Source organism: Lithobates pipiens, unplaced genomic scaffold, assembly GCF_037356315.1.
Source record: "Lithobates pipiens isolate NorthernLeopardFrog02 unplaced genomic scaffold, aLitPip1_a1.2 Scaffold_19, whole genome shotgun sequence".
NCBI classification, from domain to species: Eukaryota; Metazoa; Chordata; class Amphibia; order Anura; family Ranidae; genus Lithobates; species Lithobates pipiens.
The window spans coordinates 234,373,835-234,394,096 of NW_027507764.1; the positions used below are offsets into that span (position 1 = coordinate 234,373,835).

Consider the following 20,262-nt stretch of genomic DNA (forward strand, 5'->3'; position numbering starts at 1 on the left):
CTGCCAGGTTGCGTGCTCGGATAAAGGGTCTGGTATGGATTTTTAGGGGGAACCCCACGTCAATTTTTTTTTAAATTTGATGCGGGGTTCCCCTTAATATCCATACCAGACCTGAAGGGTCTGGTTATGGATATTTAGGGGGAACCCCACGTCAAATTTTTTCTTAAATTTGAGGCAGGGTTCCCCTTAATATCCATACCAGACCTGAAGGGCCTGGTAATTGAATTTGGGGGACCCCCACGCTTTTTTTTTTAATTTATTTTTTTATCAATGACTTTCAATGAGTGTTCTCTGTATTACGGAGCCGACAATTCATAATAGCTGCGAGTGATTTTAAAGGACTTTTTTTCCTGCATAAATGACACTTTGTGCAGGGACAATTCTAAGCACGGGAAACATGCGCCCCTTCACAGGCATACTATAGACAACCCCCCCCCTACGAAATTTAAAGGAATATTACACTTTTATTGTTTCACTTTAATCATTATTAAAATCACTGCTCCCGAAAAAACGGCCGTTTTTAAAACTTTTTTTTGCATTGATACATGTCCCCTGGGGCAGGACCCGGGTCCCCAAACACTTTTTAGGACAGTAACTTGCAAATTAGCCTTTAAAATTAGCACTTTAGATTTTGAACGTTGGAGTCCCATAGACTTTAATAGGGTTCTAAAGTATGCTAAATAGTTAGCTCCGTCGAATCTTCTTTATACATTCGACAGACACCATAAGCCTTCCAAGACAGATTCGACCGTAATTCATGTGGATTTTCGGACGAATGCAATTTTTGAACGAAAAACGAAATAAATAAAAACGAATTTCGGGAGTAACTAAATAAATTAAGTTTTCGGACGAAAACGAAATTCTGAAACAAAATATTTTACTCTGCACATGTCTACTATCCAATGGGCTATTAACTAAACTGGCATGTTCCTCTGTACCATGGTCACAAGTGCTCCTCCGCATTGAGTCTATTAGATTGATGGAAAGGGTGCATCACACTCTCTTATGGACTCCATGCACATCTTTGTCCGCAAATGGTAAACTGACCAATTTTCCCAAAGTATGCTTGGGGAATTCCATGTCCCTATTTCTAATAATCAGTTTGTGGTCTTATGACAACGTATCCTGTACCTATGGTAATATTGCATGGCTATGCTTGACCTAAACATACCTCACAAGTACACTCTTTTTACCTTCAGAGATTACATTTTGTTCATTCAAATCCTTTTTTTTACTTTTTTTTTATTTCATTATTCTTTTATTCTCTTAACCGCTTGCCGACCAGCCGCCGTCATACAGCGGCAGGTCGGCATGATCCCACAAGCCATCATAGCTGTACGTCTGCTCCTTTAAGTGGGATAGCAGGCTTGCGCACTGTGGGGGTGCTGATGGGCATCACGGGCACGAGAGCCAGAACAGGGTCGTGTGTGTGTGTGTGTGTGTGTGTAAACACACAAATCCCTGTTCTGTTAACTGAGTAGAGACAGATCGTGAGTTTCTACTAGCTGGGAACAGTGATCTGTCATCTCCTATAGTCAGTACCCTCCCTCCCCAGTTAGAACATACACTAGGGAACACAGTTAACACCTTGATCGCCCCCTAGTGCTAACCCCTTCCCTGCTAGTGGCATGAACACAGTAATCTGTGCATTTTCATAACAGTGATCGCTGTATAATTGTCAATGGTCCCAAAAATGTCAAATGTCTGCCATAATGTTGCAGTCCCAATAAAAATTGCAGATCATCGCCATTACTAGTAAAAAAATAAATATAAATGCCATAAATCTATCCCCTATTTTGTAGACACTATAACTTTTGCGCTAACTTATATACAGTGGGTGCTGCCGATATTGTGTCAATCTCGCCGCTGAAAAGGTAGGACTCTGCAAAAAAGTTTTGTTAAAATCCTTGCAATGTACATAGATCACCCAGAGGGGAAGATTTTTTTTTTTCTTTTCTCAACAATAGGTGTTGCGCTTTAAGCAAGGCAATGTTAGCCACTTTACATTTGGTAATCCGTTCTATAGACATGCAATAACTTCATAGGCTGCTGTTAATAGTAAAATCATATTTTCATTTTTAAGGATCATATTCTAATTGAACTGAGCAAGACGGATTTGAAGTCCATAGATGACCAAGAAGAAGCTCCAGAAGAGAATCGTATATTAGTAGTTAATCCAAACTATGTTTTAGAGGATTAAAAAGGGTTACTTGGTCTATTGATATCATTATGTGCTTTATTTATATTATACTTAATTTGTATTAGATATGTGGACAATTTAAGTACAAGACATGTTTGTATTTTTACATTATGTGGCATTGTTATGATGAAGTAAATAAAGATACTGAAATATTTTGTAAATTCTCTAAGTTATTGTCCTTTTCACAATCTTCACTCTACAGTATCTCAGGACTATGCAGTCCTAATCAAAATAAAAAAAAAAGTTTTGGCTATACATCCCCTTTAAGTGAGGATGGGTTAAAACCCATCAGGTTTTTATTTTTTCTTTTGCAATCTGTGTCTTATTGGCCATATTTCCCCTATTTTGTGCTCTGGAGATGCAACAGGAAATTTTTTTTTTTCAAATGAATAGGTCAAATATTTAGTAGACCATTATGCATCAAACCTAGAAAACTTCACCTCATCTAAATAAATAAAATGCTAACCTAATGTATGGGTACCAAAAAAAAAAAAATTAGATAGAGAGAATATGTCTCTAGGTATGTAACAGAAAATATATATATAATATAAATATTCTTTTACATACCTAGAGATATATACTCAATGGCCCCATTTAATATATATTATTATTATTAGGTACACCTGTTCAATTCCTTGATAACACAAATTGCTATTCAGTCAATCACATGGCCACAACTGAATGCATTTAGGCATCCTAGATGTGGTGAAGATGAGTTGCTGAAGCTAAAACTACACGTCCGAATAGAGGAGAAAGGGGATTTAAGTGACTTTGAATGTGGCATGATTGTTGGTGCCAGATGGGCGGTTCTGAGTATTCAAAAAAAAAAAAACTGCTGATCTACTGGGATTTTCACACACAACCATCTCTAGGGTTTACAGAGAATGGTCCGAAAAAGGGAAAATATCCAGTGAATGGCAGTTGCGTGGGCAAAAATGCCTCGTCAGGGGTCTAGGTATGCAGAATACCATCTCTAAACGCACAACACATCAAAAGGAGAACCACTAAGTCTGAATTTAGAGGTAGATTGGACAACGTGTATAAAAAAAAAAAAAAAAAAAAATCATAACTTATTTGTAAATCAAAAATAACAATACATGATACCTGGGGGACACACAGGGTTCCCTAACAGCAACTATGCACTTGATTACCCTATTTGGTACATTATCCGGTTTTAAGATAAACTGGGACAAGTCTGTATTATTGCCCTTGTCCCCTCTAACGGCACCTCTACCCCCATGTGCAAACATGATCCAGACGGTTGCGTCCTTTAAATACCTGGGGGTACAGGTATCCCCGTGGTGATGAACTATGCCAATCTGAATCTTCTACCGCTATTACTTAAGTTCAGGGAAAAATTTAAAATTTGGTGCAAACTACCGCTATCGGTAGTGGGAAGGGTGAACCTCATTAAAATGGTTTGGGCCCCGCAGTTGCTCTACGTTTGTCATAACTCGCCAACCTGGATTCCGAAACATTGGTTCGATAAAATTGACTCTCAGTTTAGGGAATTAATATGGTGTAGAAAGACGGCCAGGCTTAGTTTACTTACCCTGCAATATAATAAGGACGACGGGGGGTTGGCACTACCGCATGCTAGGTTGTATTTTTTGGCTTCGCTGCTCCAACACCTGGGTGGTTGGGGGTCGGATGATCCCCTGGACCCGATTCGTAGGATACTTGATGACACTGTCGCCCCGGACATAGCATTGTCCAGGTTGGAAGCAGGCTTCCCTCATATGGACAGGAGTTCCCCGACTATTGTACTGCTGAATACCCTATGGTCCCATGTTAAACGACTATTACGAATACGTGGCTTCCTTGCTCTCACCCCTATTTGGCGGAATGCTAATTATGGTGAGCTTTTTAAGCTCAAGGGATTTGGTAACTGGAGGAGGAGCGGCCTCCGGGAACCTCTCGCAGTTGTATAGTGGCCGGGTGCTGAAGTCCTTCATGGAAATACAGGCTGAGTTTGGCATACCGCGTAGGGATTTTTTTAAATACTTAGTTACGACATGCGCTACAGGCACAAGCACGAAGTATGCAGCTTTGCCTAACGGACCATGCTGTAGTACAAGGGATATTCATGCAGACTGAACGTAAGGGTATGATATCTAGGGGGTATGCTATGCTTCTTGACGCAGTGCAGGACCCGGCACGTCTTCCATGTCGGCAGAAGTGGGAGGCGGACCTGGGGCCTATGGACGCGGAGACCTGGAACCTTTGTTTGTCCTCCGCTCCGTTGGTGTCGGTATCGGCCTCCCATAGGCTCTCCCATCTATATCTACTGCATAGGGTTTATAGGACGCCAGTTAAACTGCACAGTTGGGGTGTTAGGGGGTCCCCCCTTTGCCCTAAATGTATGTGGGACCATGGGGATCTCATGCATATGTTCTGGAGGTGCCCGAAACTCAAACGGTATTGGCATGAGATCCTCGACACTATCTCTTCTGTGTTCTCTGTTGGTATTCCGCGGTGTCCGTTGGTATGCCTGTTGGGGGCCCTGGATGAAGAATCGTTAACGCCTTCGGCTCATACTGCCATTATTAGGTTACTATACGTAGCCAGGAAATTAATAGCGCGATTGTGGATAACACACAGGGTTCCCACCAGGCAGCAATGGACAGATCAGGTGAACCAGATGCTGATCAGGGAAAAGATAACATACCAACACAGAAATGCACCGCACAAATTTAATGCTATGTGGAGGGGATGGCTCGAGGTTCCGGGGCTAGCCCCCCACCAACTTATACAGGACAGACTTTTACAGGGCTGAATGTGGGTCACGGGACATGTGCATGGAGGTACATAGACACTCTTGATCTCGTTAAGGGGCTAATTCTATGTCTCTCCCTCACCCGGTATTTGTAGGGGGTGTGAGGAGACATTAGTAGGACTGGGTGGAGGTATGCTGGCCGCAGTGCATAACATTGTACTTATATGGTTGTCTCCTGATGCAATGTGATTTCTGAGAGAATGCTACTTTTGTTTCTATTCTTGGTTCATTTTTCTTATTTTTTTAGTTTCATTGCCATTTTCTATGTCTCAGCGGTCTACAAACCGGATCAATTTGTACTTTGTGTTCCCTGTATACCTTTGGATGTAAAAACCAATGCTGCTGTACGACTGTACTTTATTCCTATGTCAGGTTTGTACCATATGTGTTTTGCAATAAAACCTTATTTGATAAAAAAAAAAAAAAAATAACAATACATGGACAGAAATATGAGATTCCAATAAAAACGTATTTACATAAGGCTAACAATGGCCAGGTACTTGCAAATTACTGTAAGTGTTACATGATCGCAGGTAAGTGAGCCCCTGTGTGTCAACGAGTTTTTCTGGTCTGCTTCCTCAGAACACGCAAAGGGGAAATGCAAAAAAGCACAGGCCTCATTGATTGTATTTTTCTATCTATTCAATCGCATCATATTGTATGTTACATAATATATCATACATGTGGTTAAGTAGAAGCAGCACAAATTACCCATTGTTGGGCATGCTGTTAACACTTTGGCCCTAGATCTTAACCCTTTCCCAGCCAGTGTCATTAGTACAATGACTGTGTAAAGTATTGGCACTGATTACTCTATTGGTGTCGCTAGTGTAGCTTCCAGGCAGTGCCAGCTTGCACCAGATTGCTCACTACACTATCACAGTCCCACTGTGTATAATGCGACCATTTTTCGAATTCAGTAGAAAACGAAACGAAATCCGAAAACAAATTTAACTAATTTAATTAATATAACTAAACGATATTAATTAACGAATTAAAACGAAACAAAACTAAACAAATTTTTTCCTTTTGCACATGTCTAGTAGCCCCCCTGGGAATTCATCCAGCATTGCGACTTCCTCATTTTCCTGCTCCTGCTCCTCCACGGCTTGATCAATGACATGACGCAATGCACGCTCCAGAAAGAAGGCATAAGGTACGATGTCACTTATGGCACCATGGCTGCGACTGACCAGTTTGGTGATCTCATTAAATGGCTGTAGAAGTCTGCATGCGTCGCACATGAGCAGCCACTTGCGCAGTGAAAAAAAACAAGCTCCCCAGAACCTGTTCTGCCGCAGTGTTCGTACAGGTAGTCGTTAACTGCACGTTTCTGCTGGAGCAGCCTATCAAGCATATAGAAGGTTGAGTTCCACCGCGTCGGGCAATCGCAGATAAGACGTCTGACTGGCAGATTGTGTCGTCGCTCAATGTCAGCAAGGCGAGCCATGGCCGTGTAAGATCTTCTGAAATGGGCCGAGATTTTCCTTGCCTGCCGCAAGATGTGCTGGACCCCAGGATATTTGACAACGAATCGCTGCACGACCAAGTTTAAGACGTGTGCCATGCATGGCACGTGTGATTTTGCCCTGTTTCAATGCGCTAAGCAGATTGGCACCGTTGTCACACACCACTTTACCAACTGTCAAATTGAGCGGTGTTAGCCACTGATCTGCCTGTGAACGCGAAGCTGAAAGGAGTGCAGGGCCAGTGTGGCTCTTGGCTTCTAGGCACAACAGACGCAGCACAGCATGGCAACGTCTCACCTGGCATGTCGAATAGGTTCTGGGGATCTTGGGCGGCGCAGCCGGAGAGACGCTAGCAGCGGAAAAGGAGTCAGCCGAGGAGGAGAGGGAGGATGGAGTAGGAGGAGAAGAGGCAGGCCTGCATGCAATCCGTGGCAGTAAAACTAAATCTACATGGGTGTCACGGGTTACATGCTTGACGGCCATCAGAAAGTTCACCCAGTGGGCAGTAAAAGTTATAAACCTTCCCTGCCCGTGTTTGCTAGACCACGTGTCTGTGGTCAGATGTATATTAGCACCGACACTGTGTGCCAGAGATACATTCACTTGCCGCTGAACATGGCCATATAGCTCTGGGATGCCCTTCTGTGAGAAATACTGTGGGAAATACTTTCTGAAACTACTTCCTGGGACCTTCCATTGTGGTGTTCCAATGGCCACAAATTTTCAAAAAGCCTCAGAGTCCACCAGTTTATATGGCAGTAGTTGCCAGGCTATCAGTTCTGACAAGCCAGCAGTCAACCATTGGGCAAGAGGGTTATCCGGCATCATAATTTTTTTTACGCTCAAACCTTTGGCCCACGGAAGCCTGCCTTTTTCCAGAAAAACGTGAGGACGGCATGATTGAAGGTGGAGTGGAGGACAATTGTGAGGAGAGAGAAGTACGAGAGAAGACGAGGTTGGACGGTGAGAGCCTGGAGTGTGGCTTTGTGGGCTCCTTGCTCCCACTGGGCTCAGTGATGGCAGCTCATGTGCCTTCTTAAGGCGGTCGTCCCTAGGTGGGTGTTGGGCTTACCGCGACTTATGCGTTGACTGCAAAGGCTGCAGATGGCGACACGTTGAATTAAGCCCACACTGTGGAGCCATGTGCCGACGTCCTGGGAGCGCCAGATGTGACCGTACTCGCTCCTGACACATTAGCAGTCTGCTTTGTCCCTCTTGTGCAATCTAAGTTCCGCCTGCTTCTCCTCCCTATCTGCTGGTCCATATCTCCCTCTGAACCTCATGACATCACTAGACATGTCATCATCGACGTCACCTTCCCCACCGCTATAATTAGAGATCTCGGCGTAGGCAGCAACACCGGGGACCAACCTCCTCCTTGGGCTGATCTGGGTACTGTCGTCAGACTGCTGAGTGGCGGTTGTTGCTACCTCCTCTTCCTGATCCAATGCCAAGAGTGGCTGCGCATCGGCAATGTCTTGTGATGGATCGGAAAATAATTCCTGTGACTCAAGCGGAGGGTATATGATGGTGTTGGTGGTAGTGTCTTTGGGGGTGCACACAGCAGAGAGTGAAGAAGAGGGTGCAGATCGAGAGGATGAGGAGGGTGCAGAAGAGTAAGGCTGAGTGAGCCACTTAACCAAGTCTGGTGCGTCCTTTGACGTAATCGAAACCACCTTCTGCAATTTGCCACTTTGGCTCAAGCCTGTTGCTCCTGCCCTTCCCCTACCACCCCTATGGAAGGGCCTGCCTCTTCCTCTGCCTGTCATTTTTTAAATGATCCTGTGACAAAAGTCTCTAGAGAAGTGCAGTATATGTGGAAGAAGGTATATAAAACCCTGCTTCAATCTGTCATTTTGGGGGGCCACTGGTCTATCACACCAGTTATAATACTTTTTCTAATTGCGTTTGTCACTCTTTGTAGTATCGCTGCAGAACCGCTCAGCAGTCACAATGCTGCACAGTGGAAATGCACTATACTATGCTTTCTATATTTGCAAGTATTTTATACGTGAATTATATCCCTATATACTGCACACTAAATAGTACACCTATAACAGTCCTTAAAAGGACCTTTGTGGACCTAATAGTAGCTAGCTAGTAGCTAGTGAATTGCAGGCTGTCCCTGCTCCAAAAACCAAACTGTCCCTCCCTACACTGAGAAACGACAGCTGCAGAATCGGTCAGCAGCACTGCATGCAGTGCACAATAATATGCTTTCTATATTTGAAAGAAAGTATATTATACATGTACAACCCTATATACTGTACACCTATACCAGTCCTTAAAAGGACCTTTGTGTTGTGGGCTTACCCAGTTGAAAGACTTTGTGACGGGCTCTGGCTTTGTTCAATTTTCGACTCTGCAGGCCCAGCACCAACTCCCAGACTCTGAATGCTATAGATACTTGCAGATCCGCCACTTCTTCCTCTCCCGGTACGGACTCCGTCCTCGAGCACAGCTCACTGTCTTTGAAGACGTGTGTTTCAATTTCCCACGACAAAAGGGATTGATCTCTCTGATGTATAGGTCCCTTGAGGGACATTCGGAATGCCAGTCCCTTCGATATAGAGCTCGCTGGGAGGAGGAGTTGGCTCTGGAGACGGGAGTGGTGGATTGGGAGGAAGGTTGGAACAACATGCGCAAATGCACCAGATCCCTAACTGTTAGGGAGACGGCCATCAAGGTCCTCACTAGGTGGTACTACACCCCGGTACGTTTGCACCAGATTTATCCCCTTACTTCCCCCAACTGTTTCAGAGGGTGCAATCATCCTGGCTCCTTTATACACATTTTCTGGGATTGTGACTTCATTCGCCCTGTTTGGCAAGAGGTCCTGAGGCTGGTGGATGGGTTCGCGGGCCGAACACTGTCCCTCTCTTATCATCACTGTCTCCTATTCCAGACCCCCCCCGACACCCCTAAACATTTTATAAGACTAGTGCACTCTATCTGTGTTGCTGTACTGTGGACTATTGCTCTTCACTGGAAGTCCCCGTCTATACCTTTAGCACAGGTTCTCACTCGTATCGATCAGGTAATGCTGTCTGAAAAGATCTTTCACACTCTACATGACACTGAACACATCTATGACCTTAAATGGAACCCATGGTTCCTGTTTCGTCTACAGAAGTGATCGCACCTTAGGTTTTTCCTTTTGCTTCTCCTTTCGATTTGCTTTTTCTCCTCTTTTTCCTTAGTTTCTCTCTGCTCTCCCTCCCCCTTCTCCCTGTCATGATCTTTCTCTCATAATTGGGTTATGATGGTCAGCTCGTTTAACTTGTCATTCTCGTTACTATTATGATTGATGGTTGGAATATGAGACCCATACAGTGTATCATTTATCTATGTTTGTTCCTGCAGGGTTCTGTTATGTGATTATTACCTTTTGGTAACCTGGTCTTCCAACATTTTCTGCCAATGCTGAAATATGTTTCTTTTTGCTGACTTTGTATTTCTGTTAATAACTTTAATAAAACCTTTTTTGAAAACAAAAAAAAGGACCTTTGTGGACCTAGTAGCTCGTGATTTGCAGGCTGTCCCTGCTCCAAACACCAAACTGTCCCTCAGTCCCTACACTGATAAAAGACAGCTACAGCATCGTTCAGCACTCAGCAGCACAGCAGTGAAGTATAATATGCTTTCTATATTTGAAAGAAAATATATTATACGTGTACAACCCTATATACTGTACACCTATACCAGTCCTTAAAAGGACCTTTGTGGACCTAGTACCTATTGATTTGCAGACTGTCCCTGCTCCAAACACCAAACTGTCCCTCCCTACACTGATAAGACAGCTGCAGAATCGGTCAGCACTCAGCAGCACAGCAGTGCACCATAATATACTTTCTATATTTGAAAGAAAGTATATTATACTGTAAGTTTATTACAATCCTATATACTGTACACCTATACCGGTCCTTAAAAGGACTTTTGTGGACCTAATAGTAATAGCTAATTAGCTAGCTAGTGATTAGATTGACTGTCCCTGCTCCACACAGCGTCCTTTCCCTACACTGACAAAAGACAGAATGTAAAATGGCCACCAGATCAGGTCTATTTATAAGGTAGGGGGTATGTCCATGTATTGAAATGTCTCAATTGGCTGTCCTGTACCCCATGATGGATGTGTCATGGGTCAAAGTTGTAAACAATTATGGCCGCCGTGAACCGCGCTAGAAGTTAACCGGTTTGGCGAATCGTGAACGAGCAAAGTTCGCCACGAACCGGCCGCCGGGAGAAGCGCAAGGCCATCTCTACCAATCAGCTCTCCAGCTTTAGTAAATAAACCCCATTGTTCTTTTGCCACAGGAAGAACCACTGGTATGAAGTGATGATCCTTTTCTTTTTTTTTTTTTTTTAACTCTTGAATGTGCATCTTTGCAAAATCAATATATGAGGATATGGGAAATGCTTTTCTGCACACACACATCAACACTGGGTGGACTTTATTTAACCTTACCAACTATGTATAAAAAAACAAAAACTCAGAAACGGAAGGTGAAGCCCTCCCAGGGAGTAACACAGAGGTTAATGAATGGCAAAACAGGACTTGAATAATAGACGAAAAGCATGTCTTTAATTGTATAAAAAAATAATAAAAAGCGCTAACCTGTAGTTGCTCATTTACAATGTGCAGTAAAAACCAACAAAAAACAAACTGTCACCTTAAACGTCCGGACGCCATAATCTATGAAATGTACACATCAGTGTGGAAATCCCTGATAAAGGCTAACAACAAGGTCAATAATGCTGAGTGCAAAGATCACAAACTATTAGGCACCTGAACAACCACAACATACAGAGATATACAATGTAATACTGACATAAAATCCCACACATAGGATGAACTTTTTTCAACCTCGCCTACCATGTAGCTATGGGGCTGTTTACAATCGCTTTGCGCCATGAGTTGCGGCACACACGCTGATGCGCAACAGCCATTTTAGTATTCACAAAGCATTTGCACCTGTAACAAAGCGCAATTCTCCATTTACTATTAAAATGCTGGTGCATGGGAGGCGGCGATCTGTGCTCCGCTATAGCCATGGCGCGCAAATTATTCAACTCAGAATTAAAAGAAGCTGGGAGTGCCAATATGATGGGGGCGATGTGAGGAAGTATAGTTATAACTGTCCAAATAACAAATATGCCCAAAATAGAACGGAAAAGTAACTTTCTCTGAGCAAGCTTGCTGCACCTGCAAATACACTTGGAACTGCTCAAGGTCAATTTATGCACTGCACATGCGCAAGCGGCATTTGCGCGCGTTCAAGTGCTTTGGTTCACTGCACCAACAAAATCCATGCAAAAATGCATTTACAGAAGTTGAACAGGCGCACCTCTCAACTTGATTTTTTATTTTTTTTGCACTGGTTCACTTTTATGTTTTATTTAAAGGCTATTTGCACACAGGTCATGTTAGCATAAAAAAAAAAAAAAAAAAAAAGTGTGGGGGTCCCCCGAAATTCCATACCAGGACCTTCAGGTCTGGAATGGATCTTAAGGGGAACCCCGTGCAAAAAAAATGGCGTAGGGATCCCCCTCAAAATCCATACCTGGCCCTTCAGGTCTGGTATGGATTTTAAGGGGAACCCCACGCCAAAAAAAAAAAGAAAGGCATGGGGCTCCCCCTCAAAATCCATACCAGACCCTTATCTGAGCACGCGACCTGGCAGACTGCAGGAAAGGGGGGGACGAGAGAGTGCTCCCCCCTGAACCTTACCAGGCCACATGCCCTCAACATTGGGAGGGTGCTTTGGGGTACCCCCAAAGCACCTTGTCCCCATGTTGATGAGGACAAGGGCCTCATCCCCACAACCCTGGCCGGTGGTTGTGGGGGTCTGCAGGCAGGGGGCTTATCGGAATCTGGAAACCCCCTTTAACAAGGGGACTCCCAGATTACGCCCCCCCCCCCCTGTGTGAAATGGTAAGGGAACCCTACCCTTTCACCAAAAAAGTGACAAAAGTGTTAAAAATGACAAGAGACAGTTTTTGACAATTCCTTTATTAAAGGCGTTGTCTTTCATCTTCTTTCTTCTGGTCTTCTTCCTTCTTCCTTTCTTCTTCCTTCTTCCTTTCTTCCTCCGTCTTATTCTTACTTCCAACTTCTTCTTCCTTCAATCCTCTGCTTCTTGCTCCGGTGTTCTCGTCCGGCATCTTCCTCCACGGCGTCTCTTCTTCCTTGCTTCGTTCTTGGGCCGCTCCGCTCAATGGGAGGCTCCCGCTGTGTGAAACTTCTCTTCTTCTGACAGTTATATAACGGAACCGTGTGTCAGAGGGGGGTGGGGTCACCGGGTGCCCCCGCCCTCCGTTATAAGAACTGTCAGAAGAAGAGAAGCGTCACACAGTGGGAGCCTCACATTGTGCGGAGCGGCCCGAGAAAGAAGCGAGGAAGAAGAGACGCCATGGAGGAAGATGCCGGACGAGAACACTGGAACAAGAAGCAGAGGATCGGAGGAAGAAGAAGATGGAGGAAGAAACTGAAGGATGAAAGAAGGAAGAAGACCAGAAGAAAGAAGATTAAAGAAGAAGACTTTAATAAATGAATTGTAAAAAAACTGTCTCTTGTCATTTTTAACACTTTTGTCACTTTTTTGGTGAAATGGTAGGGGTACCCCTTACCATTTCACACGGCGGGGAGGCGTGGGATCTGGGGGTCCCCTTGTTAAAGAGGGCTTCCAGATTCCGATAAGACCCCCACAACTACCGGCCAGGGTTGTGGGGATGAGCCCCATGTCCTCATCAACATGGGGACAAGGTGCTTTGGGGGGTACCCCAAAGCACCCTCCCAATGTTGAGAGCTTGTGGCCTGGTGTAGTTCGGGGGGGCACTTTCTCGTCCCCCCTCTTTTCCTGTGGCCTGCCAGGTTGCGTGCTTGGATAGGGGTCTGGTATGGATTTTGAGGGGGACCCCCACGCCATTTTTTCTTTTTGGCATGGGGTTCCCCTTAAAATCCATGCCAGACCTGAAGGGCCTGGTATGCTCTTGGAAGGGAACCCATGCCGTTCTTTTTTTTAAATTAAATTCGCCTGGCCTGGGGGCGACTTAAAGTCATATTGTAAGTCGCCCCAAATCGCGCTGTGATTCATACTCAAGTTGTGTCCAAGTTGCCTCCCAAAGTCACACTGGAAGTCATGTTGCCCCTGTCTGAATGGACTGTTAATGATACGGCGTGCGCTATTAACAATGGCATATTTATATTGTGTGCGCCGGCATATTATCTGTTGCGCTTATGCACGCGCCGGTTCATACGCTCACTTCATAATTTATCTGCTGCACAAAATAAGGTATGAACCAGCTCAGTGCATTCATCTTAGTAAATTACCCCCCATGTAACATAGGCCCCAGACCCACATGCTTCCCATAATGAAGGAGCGATCTAGGCTCCTCTCATCGGGGGATAAAGTTATGGCATACATGCCCTTAATCTTCATTCTTTCCATTCTACCACCATGTACCTTTTGCAAGTGTTTTAGCTAAAGGCTTTTTGGGATCTTTTGTGCTTTTTTTGTACAAGGAAGTGAGCTAAAGGTAGAAAAAAGGTCCGTGTGGTAGATTAAAGGAGGGCTCCTCTGAATGTGCAGTCAAATGTGCAGTCAAAACCACAGTGAGTATAAACCACGGCGGGGGGGGGGGGGGGGGGGCTGAGGTCATAAGAAATGTGTCACATGTTGAGTTGGGCAGAGAGTCATATGTTGTGTCTGTTCACAGTGCACATACCAGGGATAGAAAACTGGCAAGCAAGACTTTTGTCCATTTGATCCACTGTTTAACCATTTCAGCCCCGGAATATTTTTTCCCACAAATAGAGCTTTGAAGAAAATGCTATTTTTTACTTTTTGCTGTAATAAATCTCCCAATTTTAAAAAAAAATGTATTCTTCTACATATTTTTTGTGAAAAATTGTCACTTTTATTCCTATTACAAGGATTGTAAGCATCCCTTCTAATAGAAAAAAAGCATGACAGGATCTCTTAAATATGAGATCTGGGGGGGGGCGTGGCCAGCGCATGAGCTGAATGGAAGCTTTGTGAGAGAGCTCCGTGACACGAACGGGCATATTAGCGACAATTCACAGCGAATATCGGTAAAAAAGATACGAACAGACGGAAGAGTTCCTGACTCCGAAGGTGATGTCAAAAAAAGCGGAAAGACGAACGGAAAATGAAAAAACTAACGACATTCTCCTCTGTCAGCGGGAGGGAGAAAAAAAGATGGCACAGATCCTCTCACAGCTGCTGTACCAGCAACAGCCTCCTCAGGGAGAGCGCAATACACTGACAGGCCTGATGCTGCTCTAGAAGAATCACCTCAGAAAACACATCTGGAATCTCCTCATGAGGAAGATTACCTCAGCCCTACATCTCGCAGCCCGGCTAAAAATCGTATCGAACTGGATTTCACAGGCCAGGAGGTAAGCTATAAAATACCTCATATTAGTCAAGATAACACAGTCATAACTCCTATAGCTTCACCTATAGCCGCATTCCCCACTAATAACCAGCCTATTCTGGACACCCAATTAAAAGAAATGCTATTAACTTTACATACTTCGCTTCAAACGGATATTTTACAACTCACAAATCAATTCTCCAAAGCAGTGAACTCCTTAGGTGAAAGAGTACACACTATTGAGAACTCTATGGGAGACATGACCAATACTATTAATGATTTAATAGATGCTCATGAAGAAAATAAAGCTGAAAAAGAGTGGCTTAAATTTAAAATCGCAGATTTAGAAGACCGCTCAAGGAAGAACAATCTCAAAATCAGGGGTATCCCTGAAAATATACAGCATTCTGATCTTAAAAAATATGCCACTGACTTATTCTCCAACTTGCTGCCAGCTATACCAGCCTTAGAGCTCACAATTGATCGTATCCATCGGATTCCGAAACCGTCATTTCTCCCTCCACAGATACCACGTGATGTACTACTTAGAGTACACTTCTACCATGTTAAAGAACAAATCCTATATAAAGTGCGACATCTAGGACAACTTCCACAACCATATTATACAATTCAGATTTATGCTGACTTGTCTAAACATACTCTAGATATGAGAAGACAACTTTCCACGATTACAAAAGCTCTGCGTAATCATAAAATTGAATACCGTTGGAAACAACCATCTAAACTACTGATACAGAAGAACGACACCTACCATACAATCACTTCTGTGGAACAAGGCATTAAGTTACTTCACGCATGGGGTATTATCCCTGAACCAACTCCACCTATCGGAGCTAAGAAGAATCCGGAGAAACTTACGCCACAATGGCATTAGCTTTCATTGACTAGATCCGGTCAAAATACAATCCTATCTATAGGAAACCGATCTATCAGCTTGCCCGCCGTGCCGTGCGATACTAAATCTTTGGAACAGCTGACCTTTGAACTAATTCCCCATTCTAATGTTGCAGTATACATTGAAATGTTTACCACTGCAAGTTAAGTTTAATGTTTGGTTATATTTTTGTTTGTGCTTTTACTTTTATTTTTTTCTTCACAGTATCCTATACACAACTCATAGCATTCAAAGGGACAGGTATGTTGGGAACCTACAAAATTTGAATCAAAACTTTTCAGTCACTAAATTTTTGGACATTCATAGTCATTTCAGACTACAGATTGTTCACATGTAAGTAGAATTTAAAGCTATTATCAGGCTAGTATGTACTTACTTTTTCCATCTTATTAATATCCTTTTATGAGTATAAAGTTAATATCTTTAAATACTAATGGTCTTAACCATCCAGCAAAAAGAGCGTCGATGTGGCAAATGGCTAACACCCAGCGATGTCAAATATTGTGTATACAAGAAACCCATTTCAAAACAGGCGCTATTCCCACTTGCACCCATAAGAACTTTCCTCACATATTTACAGCATCAGGCCAACAGAAAAAAAGAGGAGTACTTATTGCCATACATCATTCAGTTAGTTTTCAATTGCATGAATCTATTGTAGATACCAATGGACGATATACCTCATATTAATATGTACCATTGATAATACACTTACTACGGTACATTGGTAAATGTGTATGCGCCTAATAAAAGGCAATCCCATTTTCTGAATGGCCTGATGAGAAAATAAGGTAAATGCCGAAAAGGTGCCTTAATAATTTGTGGAGACTTCAACACAATACATGAACAAGAACTAGACACTTCTAATCCCAAAACCAGAACCAACTGTGCACTTAAATTTTTTTTGAATAAAAGCGATCTCTATGATGTATGGAGATGCCATCATCCTGGAGATCGTGAATACACATATCATTCCCTGGTACATAATACCTATACTCGTATCGATTATATTTTTACGGATAAGTGGTTATTGCAGCGGGTGAGGGAGTCTGACATTGCACCCATCACTTGGACTGATCATGCCCCAATTAGTATGACTATTCTACCTAAACACTCTCAAACGACCCATTTTCTATGAAGAACAAATGCATATCTTATCAAAATGCCTACCTATGCTACAGCTATACAAAACCAGATAACTGAATTCTTTAAATATAATGTGGGATCGGTGTCAGACTCCGCCACCCTATGGGGTGCTCATAAAGCATTTAGTAGGGGAATCCTAATGCAACTGAATGCTCAATTCAGGAAAAATAAAACGAAACTCATTGAGAAACTTACTGCTGACATTAAAACATTAGATTCCCATAACCAATCTCACCCATCACAACAACTGAAAACTAAACTACAAATATTACGACAGGAACTCAGAACGACTTTATTGGATACATTTGAAAAACATACTAGAAAACTTAAAGGGGTTCTGCACTCATAATACAACATTTGCCCATTCTGTTGCCTCTAGTTAATATATCTCATAATGCCACCTGTTTTTTTTTTTTTGATTCACCTACCTTTTGTAATCTTCAGTAGTTTATTTTAAACCCCTGCGGCGATGGGCGGTCTCTTGCGGGGATCAGCGTCATTTCCTGTTGAAGCCCGCACTGTCTCCTGGGATCTCGTTCGTGTAATCCCAGGAGACATTGCGGCTAATGCACCCGACATCTCGCGAGATTTCGGGTGCTACAGCCGACATCTCGCGTGATTTTGGTAATTACAGCCGAGATCTCGCGAGATCTCGGCTGTAATTACCGAAATCACGCGAGATGTCGGCTGTAGCACCCGAAATCTCGCGAGATGTCGGCTGTAGCACCCGAAATCTCGCGAGATGTCGGGTGCATTAGCCGCAATGTCTCCTGGGATTACACGAACGAGATCCCAGGAGACAGTGCGGGCTTCAACAGGAAATGACGCTGATCCCCGCAAGAGACCGCCCATCGCCGCAGGGGTTTAAAATAAACTACTGAAGATTACAAAAGGTAGGTGAATCAAAAAAAAAAAATAGGTGGCATTATGAGATATATTAACTAGAGGCAACAGAATGGGCAAATGTTGTATTATGAGTGCAGAACCCCTTTAAAGCTAAATATTACCATACTAGCAACAAAGCAGGAAAAAACATGGCACTTCGGATCAAAGGCAGATATTCTAAATCAAAGATTCCATATCTATACCACCCTATTACTAGAGAAAAATTGCAAGACCCCCAACACATAGCGAATGCATTTAGCTGTTATTATAGCTCCCTTTACAATCTTAAAGATGATTCTCAAACTCCCACACCTACCCCAAAGATAATAAGTGATTTCTTAGATACTATTAGTCTCCCATCATTAACTACTGATCAAATCTCTGATCTTAACGTCCCATTTTCAGTGGAAGAAATTGCTAGAACTATAGACTCCCTGCCCAACAATAAATCTCCGGGCTCAGACGGAATGATAGGAGAATACTATAAATTACTTTGAGATATACTGGCTCCCCACTTATGCTCACTTTTTAACGAAGCGGCATCCAAATCAGAATTTCCGGCTGAGATGCTTCAGGCCTTGATCATAACACTGCCGAAACCAGGCAAAGATCCCAATGCTCCCCAAAATTTCAGACTGATTTCATTATTGAACATTGACATCAAAATATACGCCAAAGCAATAGCGAATCGACTGATGAACTACATACCAGACCTCTTTCACAAAGATCAATCTGGCTTTACTAAAGGTCGACAATCTTCAGATGCAACAAGACGTCTGATTGATGTCTCTCAGTGAAGTGTATAATATCAAACGCCTTCTCTGCTCCTTTCTTTGGATGCAGAGAAGGCGTTTGATAGGGTCCATTGGGGCTATTTACAGTCAGTACTTTTAAAATTCGGCTTTCATGGAAATATTTTATCGGCAATTTTTGCACTGTATAAGGGCCCCTCAGCGAGAGTATACACAAATGATATGATGTCTAGGCCCTTTGGCATCTCGAATGGAACACGACAAGGTTGCCCCTTATCTCCTTTAATATTTAATTTAGCCATCGAACCTCTAGCAGAACGTATACGATCTGACACAAAACTATCTGGTATAAAAATTGGGCAAATAGATAATAAAATTAGTCTGTTCGCAGATGACATAGTGCTTATAGTGTCTGATCCTATTTCTTCTCTCCAGAATCTCCAAAATATACTAACGACATTTGGAGCAGCATCATATTATAAAATCAATGAAACTAAGTCCAATATTTTAGACCTAGGATTAGATAACACAACCAGGCAGTTATTGTCTAATAAATACCCCTACCACTGGAAAGACGAGGGGATTTCTTACTTAGGAATCACTCTCACTAACAAAACAAAACAGTTATTTAAAACAAACTTTTTACCATTTAAGAAACATTTTGAAACAGATCTGACAACACTTAGTAAATTCGAATTTACATGGGCTGGTCGCCTGGCAGCTTTCAAAATGATGACCTTACCAAAATTATTATATCAACTCAGGTCCCTTCCAATATGTATCCCTAAATACTACTTTAAATCCTTACAAAGAAGTTTGGGAAAATATCTATGGAATGGCAAAAAATCCCGTTGCGCATACCATATACTAATTAAACATAGAAATATAGGTGGTGCGACCGTACCTGATCTACAGGATTATTATGACGCAACTCTTTTGACCCAATTGCAAGAATGGTTCTTGCCTACTCCTAAAACTTTATGGGGACAAATTGAGAAAGACATCACACGACAGCCTAATATGCAATTCTGGTTACTTAGTAGGAAAATTAAGTCCACAATTACAGCTCAATACCCACCAACGGTGAAAGCGACGCTACACTCTTGGCAGAGAATCATCACATACAAATGGGATAAAACTCCAATAACGGTGTTAAACCCTCCTCTAACAATTATACCAACATTAATTCCTGGCATACAAATACACGACTGGAATTTGGGTCGGGATATCAAACTTGGTTCCTTCTTCCAACAGGGCTCATTAAAGTCTTTTTCTCAGTTAAGTAATGAATTACAGCTTCCGAATTCTGAGCGATCTACATATATTCAAATAGAAAAGTGTCTGCTACACAATCCACAACTCAGAGCTTCAATCCCGGTTAAAATATGGTCTTTCCTCAATAACCATGGCACCTCACAGAAAGGAGTAGCTACAATATAACCTTCCTTCCTTAAATGGGAACAAGATTTGGGGCAAGACTTTTCAATTAAACAATGGATGGCTTCCCTACGAAGCATATATAGGGCCACTGCATGTGTTACACTATGGGAACTGGCACAAAAAATTGTTCAAAGACAATACCTGACTCCACATATCCTAGCAAAATTCAAGGGGAACTCGTCACCTAATTGCTGGAGAAATTGTACCCAATTGGGGACCCTATTTCATATTATGTGGGACTGCCCAAGCTTACATAACTACTGGCAGGCAATCTCCCATTT

General features: G+C 42.8%; 1 protein-coding gene across 1 annotated transcript in view; it reads left to right on the forward strand.

Annotated features, from left to right (window-relative positions):
• LOC143996626 (maternal DNA replication licensing factor mcm6) overlaps positions 1–2,345 on the forward strand; it is a 270,522-nt gene extending 268,177 nt beyond the window's left edge. The window contains exon 17 of the mRNA XM_077491792.1: positions 2,084–2,345. Within this exon, the coding sequence (XP_077347918.1) occupies positions 2,084–2,200 (117 nt within the window). The 3' untranslated portion in view covers positions 2,201–2,345. The remainder of the gene's footprint in view (positions 1–2,083) is intronic.
• Positions 2,346–20,262: the final 17,917 nt, after the last annotated feature.